Source organism: Myxocyprinus asiaticus, chromosome 23 (genome assembly GCF_019703515.2).
Source record: "Myxocyprinus asiaticus isolate MX2 ecotype Aquarium Trade chromosome 23, UBuf_Myxa_2, whole genome shotgun sequence".
In the NCBI taxonomy this organism is placed as follows: Eukaryota; Metazoa; Chordata; class Actinopteri; order Cypriniformes; family Catostomidae; genus Myxocyprinus; species Myxocyprinus asiaticus.
Genome location: NC_059366.1, coordinates 264937 through 283713, shown reverse-complemented (window position 1 = coordinate 283713; position 18777 = coordinate 264937). Strand labels below are relative to the sequence as shown.

The 18777-nt window shown below is 40.1% G+C and overlaps 1 protein-coding gene across 4 annotated transcripts in view; it reads right to left on the bottom strand.

Annotated features, from left to right (window-relative positions):
• Positions 1-18443, bottom strand: part of rtn4b (reticulon 4b) — a 69961-nt gene extending 51518 nt beyond the window's left edge. The window contains exon 1 of one of the 4 annotated variants that reach the window (XR_007892695.1): positions 16887-18443. Coding sequence is in view for 2 of the 4 variants with exons in the window: in XM_051651128.1 (XP_051507088.1) it covers positions 16887-17904 (1018 nt within the window). In the remaining 2 variants the exon portion in view is untranslated. The remainder of the gene's footprint in view (positions 1-16886) is intronic. The other 3 variants (XR_007892694.1, XM_051651128.1, XM_051651129.1) reach the window with 3 other exon arrangements.
• Between the last annotated feature and the right edge of the window lie 334 nt (positions 18444-18777).

Below are 18777 nucleotides of genomic sequence, written 5' to 3'. Positions count from 1 at the left end.
ATAATGGGGGTTAAAAGATTCTGTACATATATGTTTTGTTTTTCTGTTTCATTTGTTGGAGTCAATAAAAAAGTGTTAATCGAAAAAAATTTTTAAGATAAAATCTTCAAACCAAGGTAATTATAGTTTTTGATATTTTAATTTAGTTTTGTTTTTATTTCTTTTATTTAAAGTTTCCTTTATTTCCTTATTGATTTTAGTTTTTTGTGTTAGTTTTTACTCAATCAATATTTATTTTTCAGTATTATTTTCATTTATTATTATTTTATTGATGTTTTACTAATTTGTTAACAGGAATTATTTGTTTTAAAGCATGAGCATAGTCTATCATATACACTCCAAAAAATATTTTAGCTTATTTTTAAGATTTATGTGTTTAAATTTCATAACAAAATGTCATTCAATTGTATAATTTTAGTTAAATTAAATTAATAAAATGAAGAAAAAACGTTTTTAGATTGTTTTGTTACAAATTACACAATTCAATTTAATGCAAATCTTATAAATATTGTAAATAATTTTTGAGTGTAGTGACATTTATGTGATTAATGCATGTAAATGTAAAGGTTTCACATTTCATAATGCACAGTGTATCAAAAATTATATATATATATTTTTGGTTATATTTCATTTTAACTGACTTATAATGAGGGTTGGGAGGGTTACTTTTGAAATGTATTCCACTACAGATTACAGAATACATGCAGTAAAATGTAATTTGTAATGTATTCCGTTAGATTACTCAAGGTCAGTAAAGTATTCTAAATACTTTGGATTACTTCTTCAGCACTGGTAGATTTTTTCACTTGTTTTGACTATAAAAACTACAATGTTAAAAATACGTTCTCTGAATAACCTCAATATCTTATGCAGTGTTGTTTCTAAAACAAGATAAATCAAATTGATCTTGTTTAAGGATTTTTAAATATATTTACAGGAAAACAATACAAAAACTAGATAGTAAAGTTTGAAGACAAACCTTATGTTGGCTTGACAAAGCCTTGTCTGAAAGTTTAAAATAGTTTGAAGAGTTGGAAGTTTGAAGGGCTTAACGTAAGAAAGACAGAAGGAACATAATACGGATAGACAGCCAGCTGCAAGAAGTCCTATGCAACCCTGCCCCTTGCTTGTTTTTCTGAATGGTAAATTGGTTGCTAGGGTAACCCCATCTGGTTGCTAGGCAGTTACCAAGGTGATACTCAAAAGGCTCCTTGCTAGCCTGAGTCAAATGAATGTAATCTAAAATCTCTATGATGTTCTGGTTCAGAGATATGTGATTTGTTACTCGGTTGCTAGGGTAACCCCATCTGGTTGCTAGGCAGTTACCAAGGTGATACTTAACATGGCTCCTTGCCATCCTGAGTGAAATAAGTCAACCCAGAAGTCTCTACGATGTTCTGGTGCAGAGATATGTGATTTGTTACTTGGTTGCTAGGGTAACCCCATCTGGTTGCTATGCAGTTACCAGGGTGATACTTATCAATCTCCTTTCCATCCTGAGTGAAATAAGTCAACCCGGAAGTCTCTAAGATGTTCTGGTACAGAGATATGTGATTTGTTACTTGGTTGCTGGGGTAACCACATTTGGTTGCTATGCAGTAAACAAGGTGATACTCAAAAGGCTACCTTGCTACCCTGAGTCAAATGAAAGAAACCCAAAATCTCTATGATGTTCTGGTTCAGAGATATGTCATTTGTTACTTGGTTGCTAGAGTAACCCCATCTGGTTGCTAGGCAGTTAACAAGGTGATACTTAACATGGCTAATTGCCATCCTGAGTGAAATAAGTCAACTCTGAAGTCTCTACGATGTTCTGGTGCAGAGATATGTGATTTGTTACTTGGTTGCTAGGGTAACCCCATCTGGTTGCTAGGCAGTTACCAGGGTGATACTTATCAAGGCTTCTTGCTATCCTGAGTGAAATAAGTCAACCCGGAAGTCTCTATGATGTTCTGATCCTAAGATACCCATCTAAGCGATTTTAAATGGAAATCAATGGGGCTTGGTTGCTAGGGTGCTCTAAATGGTTGCTAGGGTGTGGCTAAGTAGTTTCCATGATGATACTTGAAGACTGATTGCTCACCCAATTCAAACAAACCAACTCTCATGTCTGTAGGACATTCTGATCAGGAGATATCCATCTAAGCCATTTTGAAGGGCAGTCAATGGGTTTTTGTTGCTAGGGTGCACTAAATGGTTGCTAGGTTGTATGCAGTTACTAGGGTGTTAAAGTGATGGAGTGAAAGAAAGAATAAAAAGAGTGGAGTGATGGAGTGATAGATAGAAAGTATGAGTGGTGGAGTGATAGGAAGTAGATTGAATCCTCTAAAGGAGTTATTACAGGGAAAAGTTTTCACACCCTGAATGGGAGTCAATTTAAAATCAGTCCTGTTCGGAAGTCCGATACGGGAATACCGGAAGTCTGATCAGTGGTGAGTTTGGTGTTTGTAGCTTGAAAGCTCTAGGAGGAGATACTCTTAGAAATTTTTGGGTCCCAGAATAATAATAATAATAATAATAATAATAAGCTTATGTAGTAGATCAGTATGTTGGCTTTTTCAAGCCAACCTAATAATAATAACTAGAAGCTACAGTTTGTGAACAAACTTTGATGTTGGCTTGAGAAAGCCCGAACCTTGAACCGGAACTCGATGATAACAATAAAACAAGATCATAGCAAAAATATGAAATATATGCAATTACTTGAAAATTATTTAAGCTCTCCATGTCATTATACCACATACGGCATTCACTAAGATTTTCACTTTGTCATAAGATTCATTGTATGTGTTATAAAAATAAGTGAATGTTAAAGGGATATTTGATCATTTCCTCACCCTCATGCCATCCGAGATGTGTATGACTTTCTTCTGCAAAACATTAATGAAGATGTTTAGAAGAATATCTCAGCTCTGTTGGTCCACTCAATGCAAGTAAATGAGAAGCGGTGAGAAAGAGATCAATAATTAAGTCATTTTTACTATAAATCTCCACTTTCACTTTCATAAGCACTCTTCTCTCTTAAGAGTTCTTCTTCTGTTTGTGGTGATTTACATAAGCATATCGTTCCCTACTGGGCAGGAGAATTTATAGTAAAAAAACGTATTCAAATCAAATATTGATCTGTTTCTCACCCACACCTATCATATCGCTTCTGAAGACATACAGGTGCATCTCAATAAATTAGAATGTCGTGGAAAAGTTCATTTATTTCAGTAATTCAACTCAAATTGTGAAACTCGTGTATTAAATAAATTCAGTGCACACAGACTGAAGTTGTTTAAGTCTTTGGTTCTTTTAATTGTGATGATTTTGGCTCACATTTAACAAAAACCCACCATTTCACGATCTCAAAAAATTGGAATATGTTGACATGCCAGTCAGCTAATCAACTCAAAACACCTGCAAAGGTTTCCTGAGCCTTCAAAATGGTCTGTCAGTTTGGTTCACTAGGCTACACAATCATGGGGAAGACTGCTGATCTGACAGTTGTCCAGAAGACAATCATTGACACCCTTCACAAGGAGGGTAAACCACAAACATTCATTGCCAGAGAAGCTGGCTGTTCACAGAGTGCTGTATCCAAGCATGTTAACAGAAAGTTGAGTGGAAGGAAAAAGTGTGGAAGAAAAAGATGCACAACCAACCGAGAGAACCGCAGCCTTATGATTGTCAAGCAAAATCGATTCAAGAATTTGGGAGAACCTCACAAGGAATGGACTGAGGCTGGGGTCAAGGCATCAGGAGCCACCACACACAGACGTGTCAAGGAATTTGGCTACAGTTGTTGTATTCCTCTTGTTAAGCCACTCCTGAACCACAGACAACGTCAGAGGCGTCTTACCTGGGCTAAGGAGAAGAAGAACTGGACTGTTGCCCAGTGGTCCAAAGTCCTCTTTTCAGATGAGAGCAAGTTTTGTATTTCATTTGGAAACCAAGGTCCTAGAGTCTGGAGGAAGGGTGGAGAAGCTCATAGCCCAAGTTGCTTGAAGTCCAGTGTTAAGTTTCCACAGTCTGTGATGATTTGAGGTGCAATGTCATCTGCTGGTGTTGGTCCATTGTGTTTTTTGAAAACCAAAGTCACTGCACCCGTTTACCAAGAAATTTTGGAGCACTTCATGCTTCCTTCTGCTGACCAGCTTTTTAAAGATGCTGATTTCATTTTCCAGCAGGATTTGGCACCTGCCCACACTGCCAAAAGCACCAAAAGTTGGTTAAATGACCATGGTGTTGGTGTGCTTGACTGGCCAGTAAACTCACCAGACCTGAACCCCATAGAGAATCTATGGGGTACTGTCAAGAGGAAAATGAGAAACAAGAGACCAAAAAATGCAGATGAGCTGAAGGCCACTGTCAAAGAAACCTGGGCTTCTATACCACCTCAGCAGTGCCACAAACTGATCACCTCCATGCCACGCCGAATTGAGGCAGTAATTAAAGCAAAAGGAGCCCCTACCAAGTACTGAGTACATATACAGTAAATGAACATACTTTCCAGAAGGCCAACAATTCACTAAAAATGTTTTTTTTATTGGTCTTATGATGTATTCTAATTTTTTGAGATAGTGAATTGGTGGGTTTTTGTTAAATGTGAGCCAAAATCATCACAATTAAAAGAACCAAAGACTTAAACTACTTCAGTCTGTGTGCATTGAATTTATTTAATACATGAGTTTCACAATTTGAGTTGAATTACTGAAATAAATGAACTTTTCCACGACATTCTAATTTATTGAGATGCACCTGTAGATTAAACCACTGGAGTTGTATGGATTAATTTTATGCTGCATTTATGTGATTTTTGTACCTTCTGAGTTCTGATCACCATTCATGTTCATTGAAAGGACCAACAGAAATGAGAAATTCTTCTAAAAATCTTAATTTGTGTTCTGCAGAAGAAAAAAAGTCATACACATCTGGGATGGCATGAGGGTGAGTAAATGATGAGAGAAATTTCATTTTTGGGTGAACAAAGTTTATTTGAAAGACTATCTAGGCACATAATAACACTATAGAACTGTAAATGTTTATAACTCTTTCAAGATGTACAGGCTCACACTTTAAATGGTCAGTGCTTTGTATTTTAGATAATTAAAATAGCAACAGATCCAGTGAAACAATTAAGGTTGAGTGATTGTTTTTACATTTTTACATGCCATTCAAAAACATGCCAATTTACAATGATAAGAGTGAAATAAAAGACTAAAAATAACACATTTGTACTTTTCTTTTACTTGGAATGTAAATGATCAGGACAAAGGCAAAATGGTTACTGTCTCTTTAAGAGGGTTTTATCACATGGTACAACATTGAAGGCACTCTGTGCAGTTTTTTTTCGTTGAGTTTATTCTTTTGAGAGCTGTAAAGTCCCATTATTTATATGCTGGCAATTGTTACACGACATATGATGAAAGTTTGTCAATCAACATGCGGCCCTAACCGGCCCAATCTTTGACCGGCCCAGCGGGAATTCTCCCGATCTTCCCGACTGCCACTCCGGCCCTGCTTGAGACATAACAGACTCGCCAAGATATCATGTATTTTGACATTATGTTGCATGTATTTGTCCGTTCAAACGCAAGGAGAAGCGAAAGTGATCTCTCTTCGGGGCGCGTGCGTTGTCTGAGACGTGGCTCGGCTCGGCTGTCTGTGTCACAGTAAACAGCTTGCGAGTACTGAATTGAATCCTTTCGTGTCTTCGTGCGCTTGAATGGTTTAAAATCGTTTGAATGTTGAAATTGGCAAGGTGTATTTGTCCATTCAAGCCTAAGAAGAGAAGAAAGAGAACGCACTTCTAGGTTGTTTGTGTGTGCGTTACAATGAATCAGCGCATTAGTTTAGAACGGCGATTAACTAACCTGTACAATAAACTGTATAAAACATGCATTCATGCGATCAATACTGAGTATCCAGATGGTAAAAACAAACATAACTTGTGGAGCGCTCTCGAAGCATGCATTTATTTGTCATTTTCAACGGATGGAAAATGAAAGTAAAAGAAAGGTTTTGTTATCCTGGGGCTCCACCCTCTACTGGACAGTACTGCTCCACTAGAGGGGGCATTTTTGCTCAGCCAATGTAAGTCTATGTGATTTTTTTTATAATTTTTGATCATCATTTATATAAAAACCATAAGTTGGATCAAGCAGAAAAGATAAAGCAACAAACTTCCGAACAGTCCAAAGGTCTGTGGCGAGTTTGGTGCTTGTAGCATTAAAGCTCTAGAGGAGTAGTGATGAACATTTTAGTCTCAAAAGAATAAGAATAAAATAGAATAAGTTTAAATAGTATAACAGTATGTTGGTTTTCTCAAGCCAACATAATAATAAGCTTATGTAGTAGATCAGTATGTTCTAAACATAATTATTATCAAGAATACAATTTTTGCCCTAATGTCAAAGGTCTTACTAGATCAAAAGAAATTATGATCTAACGTGAATTTTCTTAATAAGAAATATGATTGTGCCTGGTAACTTCGTGCTCAAGATGGCGCCGAGTATGGCTGCTGCGTTGCGAGCTCCGACACAACATAGTAGTGTTTTGTTTGTTTTGTTCACAATTCTTATGTTTTTTGTCTTGGATGTTGTCTGCCTTATTGTCTACGACAGACAAACACTTTTGGACATTGGTTCAGCAATTACACACCGTAAACCGGACTTCACATTCCTCAATGCCGACCCGCTGTTTACAAACACGCCAGCGGAGCCCTTTATCTGGGCAGCACGGCCGCGGAAACGCAGAAGGAAAAGGGGAAACAGAGCCGGCGTTCTCATCAGAGTAAGACGCCGCGCAAATCGACCCCCGCTACCCACTATTCTACTGGTAAATGTTCAGTCTCTGGATAACAAGCTCTGCGAGCTGAAAGCGCGGATCTCTTTCCAACGAGAGACGAGGGACTGCTGCATTATCTGCCTTACAGAAACTTGGATGTCTGTGGAGATTCCAGACTCAGCCATTGAACCCGCGGGGTTCTCCATGCACCGAGCGGACAGAGCGAAAGACCTCTCAGGTAAAAGTAGAGGTGGTGGTGTATGTTTTATGATCAACAAATCCTGGTGTGATCAGAGGAACGTACATTCTATCAAGTCTTTCTGCTCTCCTGATCTGGAATTTCTTATGCTTCTGTGTCGACCATTCTGGCTACCGAGGGAATTCACAGCGGTCATTATCACTGCTGTGTACATCCCCCCACAAGCCGACACAGACCGGGCACTCAAGGAACTGTATGGGAGTATAAGCGAGCAGGAAACCACGCACCCTGAGGCCGCGTTCATTGTGACCGGGGACTTTAATAAAGCCAGTTTAAAATCAGTCGCACCAAAATACCACCAGCACATTAGTTTCAACACACGAGGGGACCGGGCTTTGGACCATTGCTACTCTCCCTTCAGGGATGGCTACAAATCCCTCCCCCGCCCACCATTTGGCAAATCGGACCACTCTTCCATTCTGCTTCTGACCGCTTACAGGCAGAAATTGAAACAGGAAGCACCCACCCTCAGAACGATCCAGTGCTGGTCGGACCAGTCAGATTCTACACTACAAGACTGTTTTGATCACGCGGACTGGGAGATGTTCCGGTCCGCCTCTGATGACGACATCGAGCTTTACGCTGATAGCGTAATGTGTTTCATCAGAACGTGCGTAGAGGACGTGGTTCCGACTAGAACAATACGGATCTATCCGAATCAGAAACCTTGGATTAATAGCGATGTTCGCGCGGCACTTAATGTACGGACCTCCGCTTTTAATTCCGGGAATGCGGAGGAGCATAAACAAGCCAGTTATGCCCTCGGAACCGCAAAACGCCAGTACAGGAGCAAGATTGAAGGACAGTTTAACACCACCAACTCTAGAAGCATGTGGCAGGGAATTAACATCATCACGGACTTTAAAGGGAATAAAAACTCCGCCATGAACACCGCTGCCTCTCTCCCGGATGAGCTAAATACTTTTTATGCTCGTTTTGAGGGAAATAACACTGCCCTCGCGGAGAGAGCTCTCGTGGCTGAAGCTACAGAGGTTAGTTCACTCTCCGTCTCTGTAGCGGATGTAACCCGATCCTTCCGACGGGTGAATATCCGCAAAGCCGCAGGCCCAGACAGCATTCCGGACCGCATCATCAGAGCGTGCGCGAACCAGCTGGCTGGTGTTTGTACGGACATTTTCAACCTTTCCCTCTCTTTGTCTGTAGTCCCCACATGCTTTAAAACATCCACCATTGTGCCTGTTCCAAAACAATCCAAAATAACTTGCTTAAATGACTGGCGTCCTGTTACTCTGACCCCCATCATCAGCAAATGCTTTGAGAGACTAATCAGAGATTACATCTGCTCCGTATTGCCTCTCTCTCTTGACCCGCTGCAGTTTGCTTACCGCAACAACCGCTCCACTGTTGATGCCATTGCATCTACAATACACACTGCTCTCTCCCACCTGGAAAAAAAGACCACTTGTGAGAATGCTGTTTGTAGACTACAGCTCAGCATTCAACACCATAGTGCCCTCCAACTAGATGAGAAACTCCGGGCTCTGGGCTTAAACAGCTCACTGTGCAGCTGGATCCTGGACTTCCTGTCAAGCAGATGCCAGGTGGTTAGAATAGGCAGCAACATCGTGGTAGGTCTGATCACTGACAATGATGAAACAGCCTACAGAGAGGAGGTGCACACTCTGACACACTGGTGTCAGGAGCAAAACCTCTCCCTCAACGTCAGTAAGACAAAGGAGCTTGTGGTGGACTTCAGAAGAAAAGACAGAGAACACAGTCCCATCACCATCAATGGAGCACCAGTGGAGAGAGTCAGCAGCTTCAAGTTCCTGGGTGTCCACATCACTGAGGAACTCACATGGTCCATCCACACTGAAGTTGTTGTGAAGAAGGCTCATCAGCGCCTCTTCTTCCTGAGACGGCTGAGGAAGTTTGGAATGAACCGCCACATCCTCACACGGTTCTACACCTGCACTGTAGAGAGCATCCTGACTGGCTGCATCTCCGCCTGGTATGGCAATAGCACCGCCCACAACCGCAAAGCACTGCAAAGGGTGGTGCGAACTGCCAGACACATCATCGGAGGTGAGCTTCCCTCCCTCCAGGAAATATATACAAGGCGGTGTGTGAAAAAAGCTCGGAGGATCATCAGAGACTCCAGCCACCCGAGCCATGGGCTGTTCTCACTGCTACTATCAGGTAGGCGGTATCGCAGCATCAGGACCCGCACCAGCCGACTTCATGACAGCTTCTTCCCCCAAGCAATCAGACTTCTGAACTCTTGATCTCCCACGATCAAAATACATCAGCACTGCACTTTATTACCCTTACTCTTATATCTCACACCGGACTGTCATAAATTATATTATTATTATTATATTATATTCTCTCTTTAACAACTGACTATCAACCGACAGCTGAATGTCAATACAGTACAATACAGCCTACTGTACATTCTATATATATATATATATACTTCTTTATATATTTTTATTGAATAATGTGTATCTATATAGTGCGTATTGTATACTGTACAGTGTATGTTATTATTTGTATATTATTGAGTGTAATTATGTGTATAAAAGATGTTTAAATTGTGTTGTGTTAATTTGATGTTATTGTAAATTGGTATATGTCTCATCACTGTCACGACTGCTATGTTGATCGGAACTGCACCCAAGAATTTCACACACCATTGCACTTGTGTATATGGCTGTGTGACAATAAAGTTATTAGATTTGAACTTGTGCAATTAAAATGGCTAGAAATAGGATTTTAGCTTAGCGTAAAGCTAACAATTTATACAAGGTTTATTTCTATTTCTTCTGCTCCAAACTTACTTCAAACTTCTCTGTCTGCTCGTATGAATGTAACACATCATAAGAAAGTGTTTCACCGCTGTTCAAATGCACTTTGGATCGCATCATTTATATGTAGAAATGTTTTCCATCTGAAAGGACTAAATATTATATGAAACAAATAACAATAACATGCAAAGTAATCTCTCCAGTAATCAAAATACTTTTTGAATGTAACTGTATTCTAAATACCAATGATTTAAATTATAACTGTAGTAAAATACAGTTACTTATATTTAGTATTTAAAATACGTAATCCCGTTACATGTATTCCGTTACTCCCCAACCCTGCTTATAGTAATCACTGAGTCCTTCATTATAGGCATCTCTGCCAGGCAGCAGGCGATTCAAGCAAAGTGTCCGAGTTCAAAAAGATGGTTGCAGCATCACTGGAGAGAAGAATTGGTCCCATAGATGTCAAGAAAGCTCAAAGTGTAGCACTGCTAGCCTCTGCTCTCAACCCTTGATACAAACACCTCCGTTTTCTCCCTGAGGATGTGCAACGGTGTGTGAGAGAAAATATCACCTTCCGGTATCACAGCCTCCCATCAAATGACAATGAAGAAAGTGGTACTACTAATGAAGACGACTGTTCCCACTCAAACAAAATGAAAGAAAACGGGCCTGAGTGCTTTCTTTGGGGATGATTATAGAGAGCCAAGGCTTCAAGAAGAACTGAATCAATACTGGACGGCACCATCTATCCCACCAAGTGAAGACCCACTTCGGTGGTGGTGCAACAAGGCTAGACAATTCCCCAAACTCTACCGGCTTGCAAGTCACTATCTTTGCGTGCCTGCTACTTTCGGATTATCGTTAATCGCCTCAGGTCCCATCTTTCACCAGACCACGTTGATATGTTAATTTCACTTAACAAAAATGTGTGGTCTGAGTTAGTAATAATGGGTGTTTTTCCACGTTATTTTTACCCTTTTATCTCTGTTCAACAAAGTTCCGACTGGTAAATTGGTTACTTTAGGCTTATCTTTAAAATTTTTTGTGAGAGATGTCATTTAAACAACATTTCTCAGACTGAAAGACTTATATTTTTCTATCATATAGCTGTTTTTCCAATGCTAACTAATACGTTCTTAACAGGGCAGCTTTCATATTTTTAATACGCGCAGTCGCGCATAATGTTCTACCTGTAAATGTTTTTTCAAAAATGTGCTGACTGTTAAAAAGTTTTGCTTAATGTTTCCTTTAATTTATAACGTTTTTTTTATATGTCATGCAATGCATATTCATTCAATTGTTTTAAATAAATATGCAGATATTTGGCTAACGCTGATTAAATTGTAGCCTAATAATATTCTTATATGCAAAAACAGCACGTCGGGCATTTACTTAAGCTGCATTTAGTATCAGATTTGGCTTTTGGAATAATAAATGAACTATTACAAATGGATTGCACATGCACACAATGCTTTTTTTTTATTTTTATTTTATTTTATTTTTATTGTGTAATGGGTTTCTTTACTTTTAGACTAGTCGACTTCAAAATTTCTGTTTAAATGGCATTGAAATTAGTCGTTGTGCACATCCCTACTGTGGATTAGGGTTGCATGGTTTACCGTTACTAACAAAGTATCGGGATACCCCAAAAAATTCAACGGTATGATATCATCTTGTTGCTAATTTCGGTACCATATAACAGTATGCTGTCATTAGCAAAATTATATGAGATGTGACAGTTGAGATGAAATCAATGACAATTTGAAAATAATAATAAAAAACCTCTGGATATGGCCATGTGTGATCATTAAACAGCAGAAGGATGTCATTTAATTAAATATTATACAGTCACATGTGCTGCACGCTACAGAATGAACAAGAGGTGCAGCTCTGCTCTGTCATATGATTCCCACACACACATGCGCACACACTCACACAAACACAACACACACTGCTGGTGCTTAATTTTCATGCAGTGTGTTTAGAGTATAAACGGTTGTTAACACTTAAATGAACTCCTCTGGTGCAGCTTGGAGATTTCAGCTCGGTATCCCAGCATTAATGGGAAGCTTGATATAATTAACCCGTCACAAACAGGAAGAACTCAAAGGTCTGTCAAAATAAAAGTCCTGCTTGAAAGCTCTATTCAACTGGATGCGTGAAATTGAAGACAGAAAAATATAACTACTGTATAAAAATGTAATATTCAAAAAGTAGCAATAATACTCAATTTAAATTCTATAATATTAAATGTTGTTTTAATATATTATTATCTTTAAGCAATATCACAAATGCAAGTGTTTTATCAGCATGTTGTGATATACATATAGATATATATATATATATATATATATATATATATATATAGTGCCCGACCAATTTATCGGTCGGCCGATATTAGCCTTTCACAGATAAATAGGTATCTGCGTATATGTTTTCCGATATGCGCAGATATGAAAACTTTTTTTTTTTTTTCCCAGAACATATAATGCAGAAAACAATGCTTGGGGTGATTTAGAATAGGTGTCATAACGTAGTTTGTCCAGCAGAGTGCGCTCCGACTCCATTGTTTACAGAGCTGAACTGATGTGGCTCTGTAGACGGTGCGGAGTTAAGCGGTGCGGTGTTAAGCGGTGTCTTCTTGGTAAGTTGCTAACTAGTTTGTGAAATACATACTGGAAAGTTAATAAACAATGACCCCATCATTTTCCCTTTTCAATATAACTAATATAACATTAACCCTGTCCCTGGGGAGGTCACGTGATGCCATGCGAGGAGCGGACGTGTGAGCAACGAGCTCTGCACACTTTGCTATTTTTTTAATTATTTTCATGTTATAATCCGGTGAAATTCGATACACCTAGTTACACATTTGCTCTTTGAGGTAAACATGGCAAAGAAGTCAAAATCCTCGGGCTCTAGAGATATAAAAAGACACTTGCGTGCTCAGGACTGCCGGGCCTGCAGACCGGGGACTCGATTTGGATGGCGCGGCCGGGGAAATTCAGCGTCAACTGTCCAACATGTCAGTGATGATGACGAAGGTTGTTGCTGACTTGGAGGATCTCGCTGTAATACATCGATCGATTACGGCGATCGAAACAAAATTCTCTGAGTTGGTTACAAGAGTGGCAGATGTTGAGAAACGGATCGATTATCTGGAGTCATTGGAAAGGGAATTATCCACTAATCTACTCGCGACCAAAATAGACCTGAAAGGCATTTTGGAAAGACTGGAAGATCTCGAAAATAGGAGCCGAAGGAACAACGTACGGATTGTTGGAATTCCTGAAGCAGAAATATGGTGAAATTCCTGGACGATCTCTTCCTGAGTCTGCTCAACATAACAAGCCATAAGCTGGAAATCAAGCGAGCTCACAGAGTCCCGGCTCACAGATCTGCTGAGGGAGACAGACAAATTTCTGAGATCATCCGATAAAGATCTCGTGTTGCGCCAGGCGAGGAGCAAAGGAAAGATTTCTTGGAAGAATCACAATATTTTCTTGTTCCTAGACTTTACGAATTCGACAAGAGAGAAACGCGATTGGTTCAAGGAATGTAAGAAACTCTTGCATCAATGGAAGATCACTTTTGCACTGATGTTTCCGGCCAAACTGAGAATAGATACTAAGGATGGCAGCGAAGCATTTTTATGCCCCAAACAAGCACTGTCCTTCATAGAAAAAATGGGTGAGTAAACCATTGAGTGTTTCTCATGTGAGTGGATTGACTCGCTGTACATTGACTCGACTGTCTGAGGAAGCTAGGCGCCATTTTTGTTTCTTTTTGCGTTGGCTCCACCTAGTGGCTGGAGTTTGTTTTGTGGAATAACACTTTTCCTTAAAGAAACTTTTGCATTGACGGAAGATCGCTTTTACACTGAAGTTCCCGGCCAGATTGAGAATGGACACTATGGATGAATGAAAAATATCTACATGCCCACACAAAGGATGTCTTTCATAAAGTTGATGGACTAAGTCATGGTGTATTTTTATTTTTTATTTTTTTGTATGCAGCCTCCAAGTGAATTTGACTCTTGACCATCCGAGGAACCGGGGCACCTGTTTTGTTTCTTTTTGTGTTGGTTCCGCCTAGCGGCTGGAGCTTTCTTTTTTGAATAACACTGCTTCGGGACAGTTGTGGAAGAAAGCTGTTCGTTCTTTGTGCTTATGCCTTCTGTTGGCTGGAGTTTGTTTTGCGGAGTATTTTTGCGGGACATTGGAATGATTATGTCATCTGCTGCACTCATAAACAGCCGGCTCACTGAACACTTGTTTGTCTGTCCGAGGAAACTGAACGGCTTTATATCGGTTGGAATTTGTTTTGTGGAGGAACACACCTTCGAGACAGTTCTGTGAATGAATCTACACGTTCTTTGTGTTTATTCTGCCTATTGGCTTGGGTATGTTTTACAAAGTATTTTCTGTTATGTAATTTTGTCTCACAAATTTGTGAGGCAAAATTGAGCAATCCGATTGAGAACCAAAATTGAGAAATCCATAGAAAGAAGGAAGGTTATTTCTTTTCTTAAGCGTAAGAAATGTGATATAGTGTTTCTTCAAGAAACACATTTTTCCACCCCTGGAGTTCGCTAGTTCGCTAGTTCGAATCCCAGGGCGTGCTGAGTGACTCCAGCCAGGTCTCCTAAGCAACCAAATTGGCCCGGTTGCTAGGGAGGGTAGAGTCACATGGGGTAACCTCCTCGTGGTCGCTATAATTTTGTTTTTTTCTCGGTGGGGCTCATGGTGAATTGAGCGTGATTGCCGCGGTGGATGGCGTGAAGCCTCCATACGCGCTATGTCTCCGTGGCAACGTGCTCAACAAGCCATGTGATAAGATGCGCGGGTTGACTGTCTCAGACACGGAGGCAACTGGGATTCGTCCTCCGCCACCCGGACTGAAGCGAATCACTATGCGACCACGAGGACTTAGAGCGCATTGGGAATTGGGCATTCCAAATTGGGAGAAAAAGGGGGAAAATCCCCCCCCCCCCCAAAAAAAAATAAAATAAATAAATAAATAAAAAAACACATTTTTCCTCGCAGGAAGCTGAAAAATTTGGGAAGATATGGGGTGGACATGTTTTCTTTAGTGCTGACTCAAGTAAGTGCAGGGGAGTCATTATATTGATAAACATCTAACATTTAATTCAAACATTTAACATGGAATCCAGAAAAATTAAAACAGAAAATGTATAATTTGAATCTGTAAGACTTTATACATTTCTTTTAATCAAGTCATTTTCTGTGTAATTTCATCAAAAATCTGAGGCTTTTTATTTGTTGATTTTAGTATTGATTTAGTATCAATACCGAGGTACCAGGGCTGGTATCATACCAAAGCTAAAAGTTTGGTATCGGAGCAACTCTGTGACAGTTGTTAGCGATTGTTTTTCTGGGACTAATTGTTTCCCGGTAGGGCGCTGTTGAGCATTCACATGGGATACCGTGGAGGAAGTTATTTTAGGAAGTGTGAATGCGATTGCGGTCTTTCCTTCTCCTTTGTTGTCAGGGCGTGCAGGTTTTCCCAGGTTACACTGCCGGGTGTATGACAGAGAGTCACGGCTTAAGCGTTGCCTCAGCCACAACTCTGCATTTAATAGTGAAGTACCTCAGCTTGTGGTTTATAGTTGTGGTGCATGCGATTCTTACCTTAGACGGAGTTTGTGTCCCACATTTGAACCTGAGTGCTTGTAAATCCGTGGTGGAGAGAGCAGATCACGCAGTCAGGTAGCATTGTGTCAGTGACGGGCATAAATGTTTCTTTCATTCTTTAAATTATGCAAACTGTTTATGGACATTCTACGACTTTCACGTAAATCATATCACGTAAATTATAACTACTTACATTAAAATCTGGACTTGTGTATAAGGGAACATCTCCTTATGGTTCTACACGTGTCTACGAACAAAACAGACAGTGACAGCTCGCCCGTGTGTTCTCATCCACTTTCATTCATTTTTGAGTTAGCCACAGTCGGTCCGGGACTTCTGTAGATCAGTGGTTAGATGAACCGATCAGACATCTGCATGTTTTCACTTTTCTTAGTGCAAAATGGCACGTTTACCTATTTAAATGAATGTCAGGTGTTACAATTACATCGAATTACAGTCCTCACCAGGAATAAGGCCTCCTCGTGCCCCGTCTTCTGACCAACAATAGCAACAACTGTTCTGTCCTGTTATCCATCAGGAGAATTACAATCACTGAGTCACAGATAATATAAGCAATAACTGCATTAGCAGACTCTCTGTCTTTATATAAAATATAACACTGAACATCTGAACACAAAGCAACAGAAGAACAGGCAGAAAAACAGCTCCATTTCCCTTATAAAACAACAAAGGCTTCAAACTGTCAGACTGAAGCTGTGATGAACACAAACAGTCTCTCTCAATCATGATGAGCATGTTTCAGAGAGGAATCAATATCTCTGAATCTGGTTTGGATGAGTCTTCTGCTTCATCATCATCATCATCTTTAATGCTACATCAGGCCATGAAAGGGAAAGGAGTTTAGAAATGAGGTGTGGCTCTGCCGGTCACATCATCATCATCATCATCATCATGCAGACATGAAGCTCTGGAGACAATAGAGCTGCTGCTCTTTATTAACACAAGCTCATCACACCAGTTCAAAACACTGAACACAGACTGCACATTATTACATCAGATCAGTTCATCTGAACATGCGCCCGAAAATCCCCAAATCCTGCAGGTTTCATTATGACTAGATTTCTCTGAGATACACACGTGCTCTGTTCTGATCTGTTATTGACCAATCGAGCTGAACGGACATCACTTTAATAACACACACATTTCAATAAAGCGATAGTATTTATCAATCAAACGCCAGAGATTCACAGACAAAAAGTGTCTTTGTTCAATACGGGCCGCGACGACAAACTACACCGGCGATTCAATCGCGCATTTCCTCAAAAGAAACAATAAATCCGGCAATAATCAATCACTTCAACACACACTCGATTCTGGCTCGACTATATTTGATCAGACAAAAGCAACATACTGAAATGCAGCACGATCACAACACAATACAGATGATAACAATAGTGTGATACTCACAAGATGACGGATGAAGAGTGTGTGAATGTTTCTGAATGTCTTCAGACGAGAGATTGCTGCTCTCTGTGTCTGTGTGAAGCGTCTGAATCTCAGTCGAGCTGCTCAACTCCACCTCAACTCCTTCTGCTGCTGCTGGAGGAGGAGCGACACACACTTCTGCTGCTGCTGCTGGAGGAGCGACACACACTTCTGCTGCTGCTGGAGGAGGAGCGACACACACTTCCGCTGCATGTGGTGTGATATTATTGACCTCTGAGATCTCTGCTGCTGAACTCTTCTCTGGTATCTCAGTAGATGTTACTTTAGATCCCTGAGGAGTTTCAATGCTTTCTTCATGTATCTGTGCAGATGATGTTGCTTCAGTTCCCTCTGTAGATGATGTGACTTCTGCTCTCTCTGGAGTGAAGATTTTTCCTGCTGACTGTGGGCTGATAGTTTCCTCAGATGTCTGACATGTTTCTTCTGGACTGATGGAGACTTCATTGATTTCATTTGTATTAATGGGTTCTTCAGTGGCAGGTGAAGAAGTAATGTTTTCCTCAGATATCTGTGAAGCAGTGTTTGTGTTGTCCTCTTTTATCTCCTGATGTATATCCTCCGCGTGTGGCATGTTTTCCCTCGCATCCTCTGATTGTGTTTGATTGACGGTCGCGAGCGGCTCAACAGGACTCTCACCAGCTGAAGTGGAGGAAACTTTATCTGCCTCTTCCATCTGGAATCTGTGTTTGATATCACTGTGTTCTGGGTTCGGAGGTGAAAAGATACTCGATTCCTGGAGAACAACAGTGCGCTGAGAGAGAAGCTGCATGAGACTGCTCAATTTCACAGACTCACTCAAGTGACTAAGCGGAATACTGATAGTGCGGCCCACAATTATCTGACCAATCAGTAAACACCACGGTTGAGTGATGTAGCCATTCAACAATGGAGAAGCAGAAGGTGCACAGAGCCCCACCCACAAAGGGTTTCCCCACCTCTTTCTCGAGCCCTCCCTCATGTACAAGATAAACAGGTTCATCTGTTGATGCTCTCATATATACTCTAGCTAAACAACTGTCAGTTCACTGATAGATGAATACTGTATTCAGTGTTAATATGAAACGAGAGGAAAATCACACTGCTGTGACGTCAGCATGTATGTTTGTGTGTCGTGCTATAGAGCTGCACAGATATCACTAAAAATAAATGTAAGTGGATCATGCCTGTGCTACAGATGTTTTTCAGGTCATATTTCAAATATGTGGCATACCACCAATATCTATAATAATGTGCACATGTACACACTACTATTTGATTTTTGTTTGTCTTTAGCAGTTACTTTATATTACAATACTAGGAACATCTGAATAAACATCTGCTTTGCATCATTAAAGCGGTTCTTGAGTTACTCTGAGTGAATGTAGACCGCTGCGTCACGATTAGGATTCATTAAGGTGCTTAAGTTACATGTTTTGACTGTTCACAGGGACTTGTGCAATTCATGTGAGAAAACTGTATTCCTAATGTGACATAAATCAACCAGATATGAGACCAAAGATCGTAAATCTATATCATCCATGTATATTTGTTTTCTGTCAGCTTATGGTTGGGTGACGTCAGTAGTTCTTTTTATTAAAGTAATAATTCACACATAAATGAAAATTGTCTCATCATTTACTCACCCTCATGCCATCCCAGATGTGTATGACTTTCTTCTGCAGAACACAAATGAAGATTTTTAGAAGAATATTTCAGCTCTGAAGGTCCATACAATGCAAGTGAATGGTGACCAGAACTTTGAAGCTCCAAAAAGCACATTAAGGCAGCATAAAAGTAATCCATAAGACTCCAGTGGTTTAATCCATGTCTTCTGAAGTGATATGATAGGTGTGGGTGAGAAACAGATAAAAAT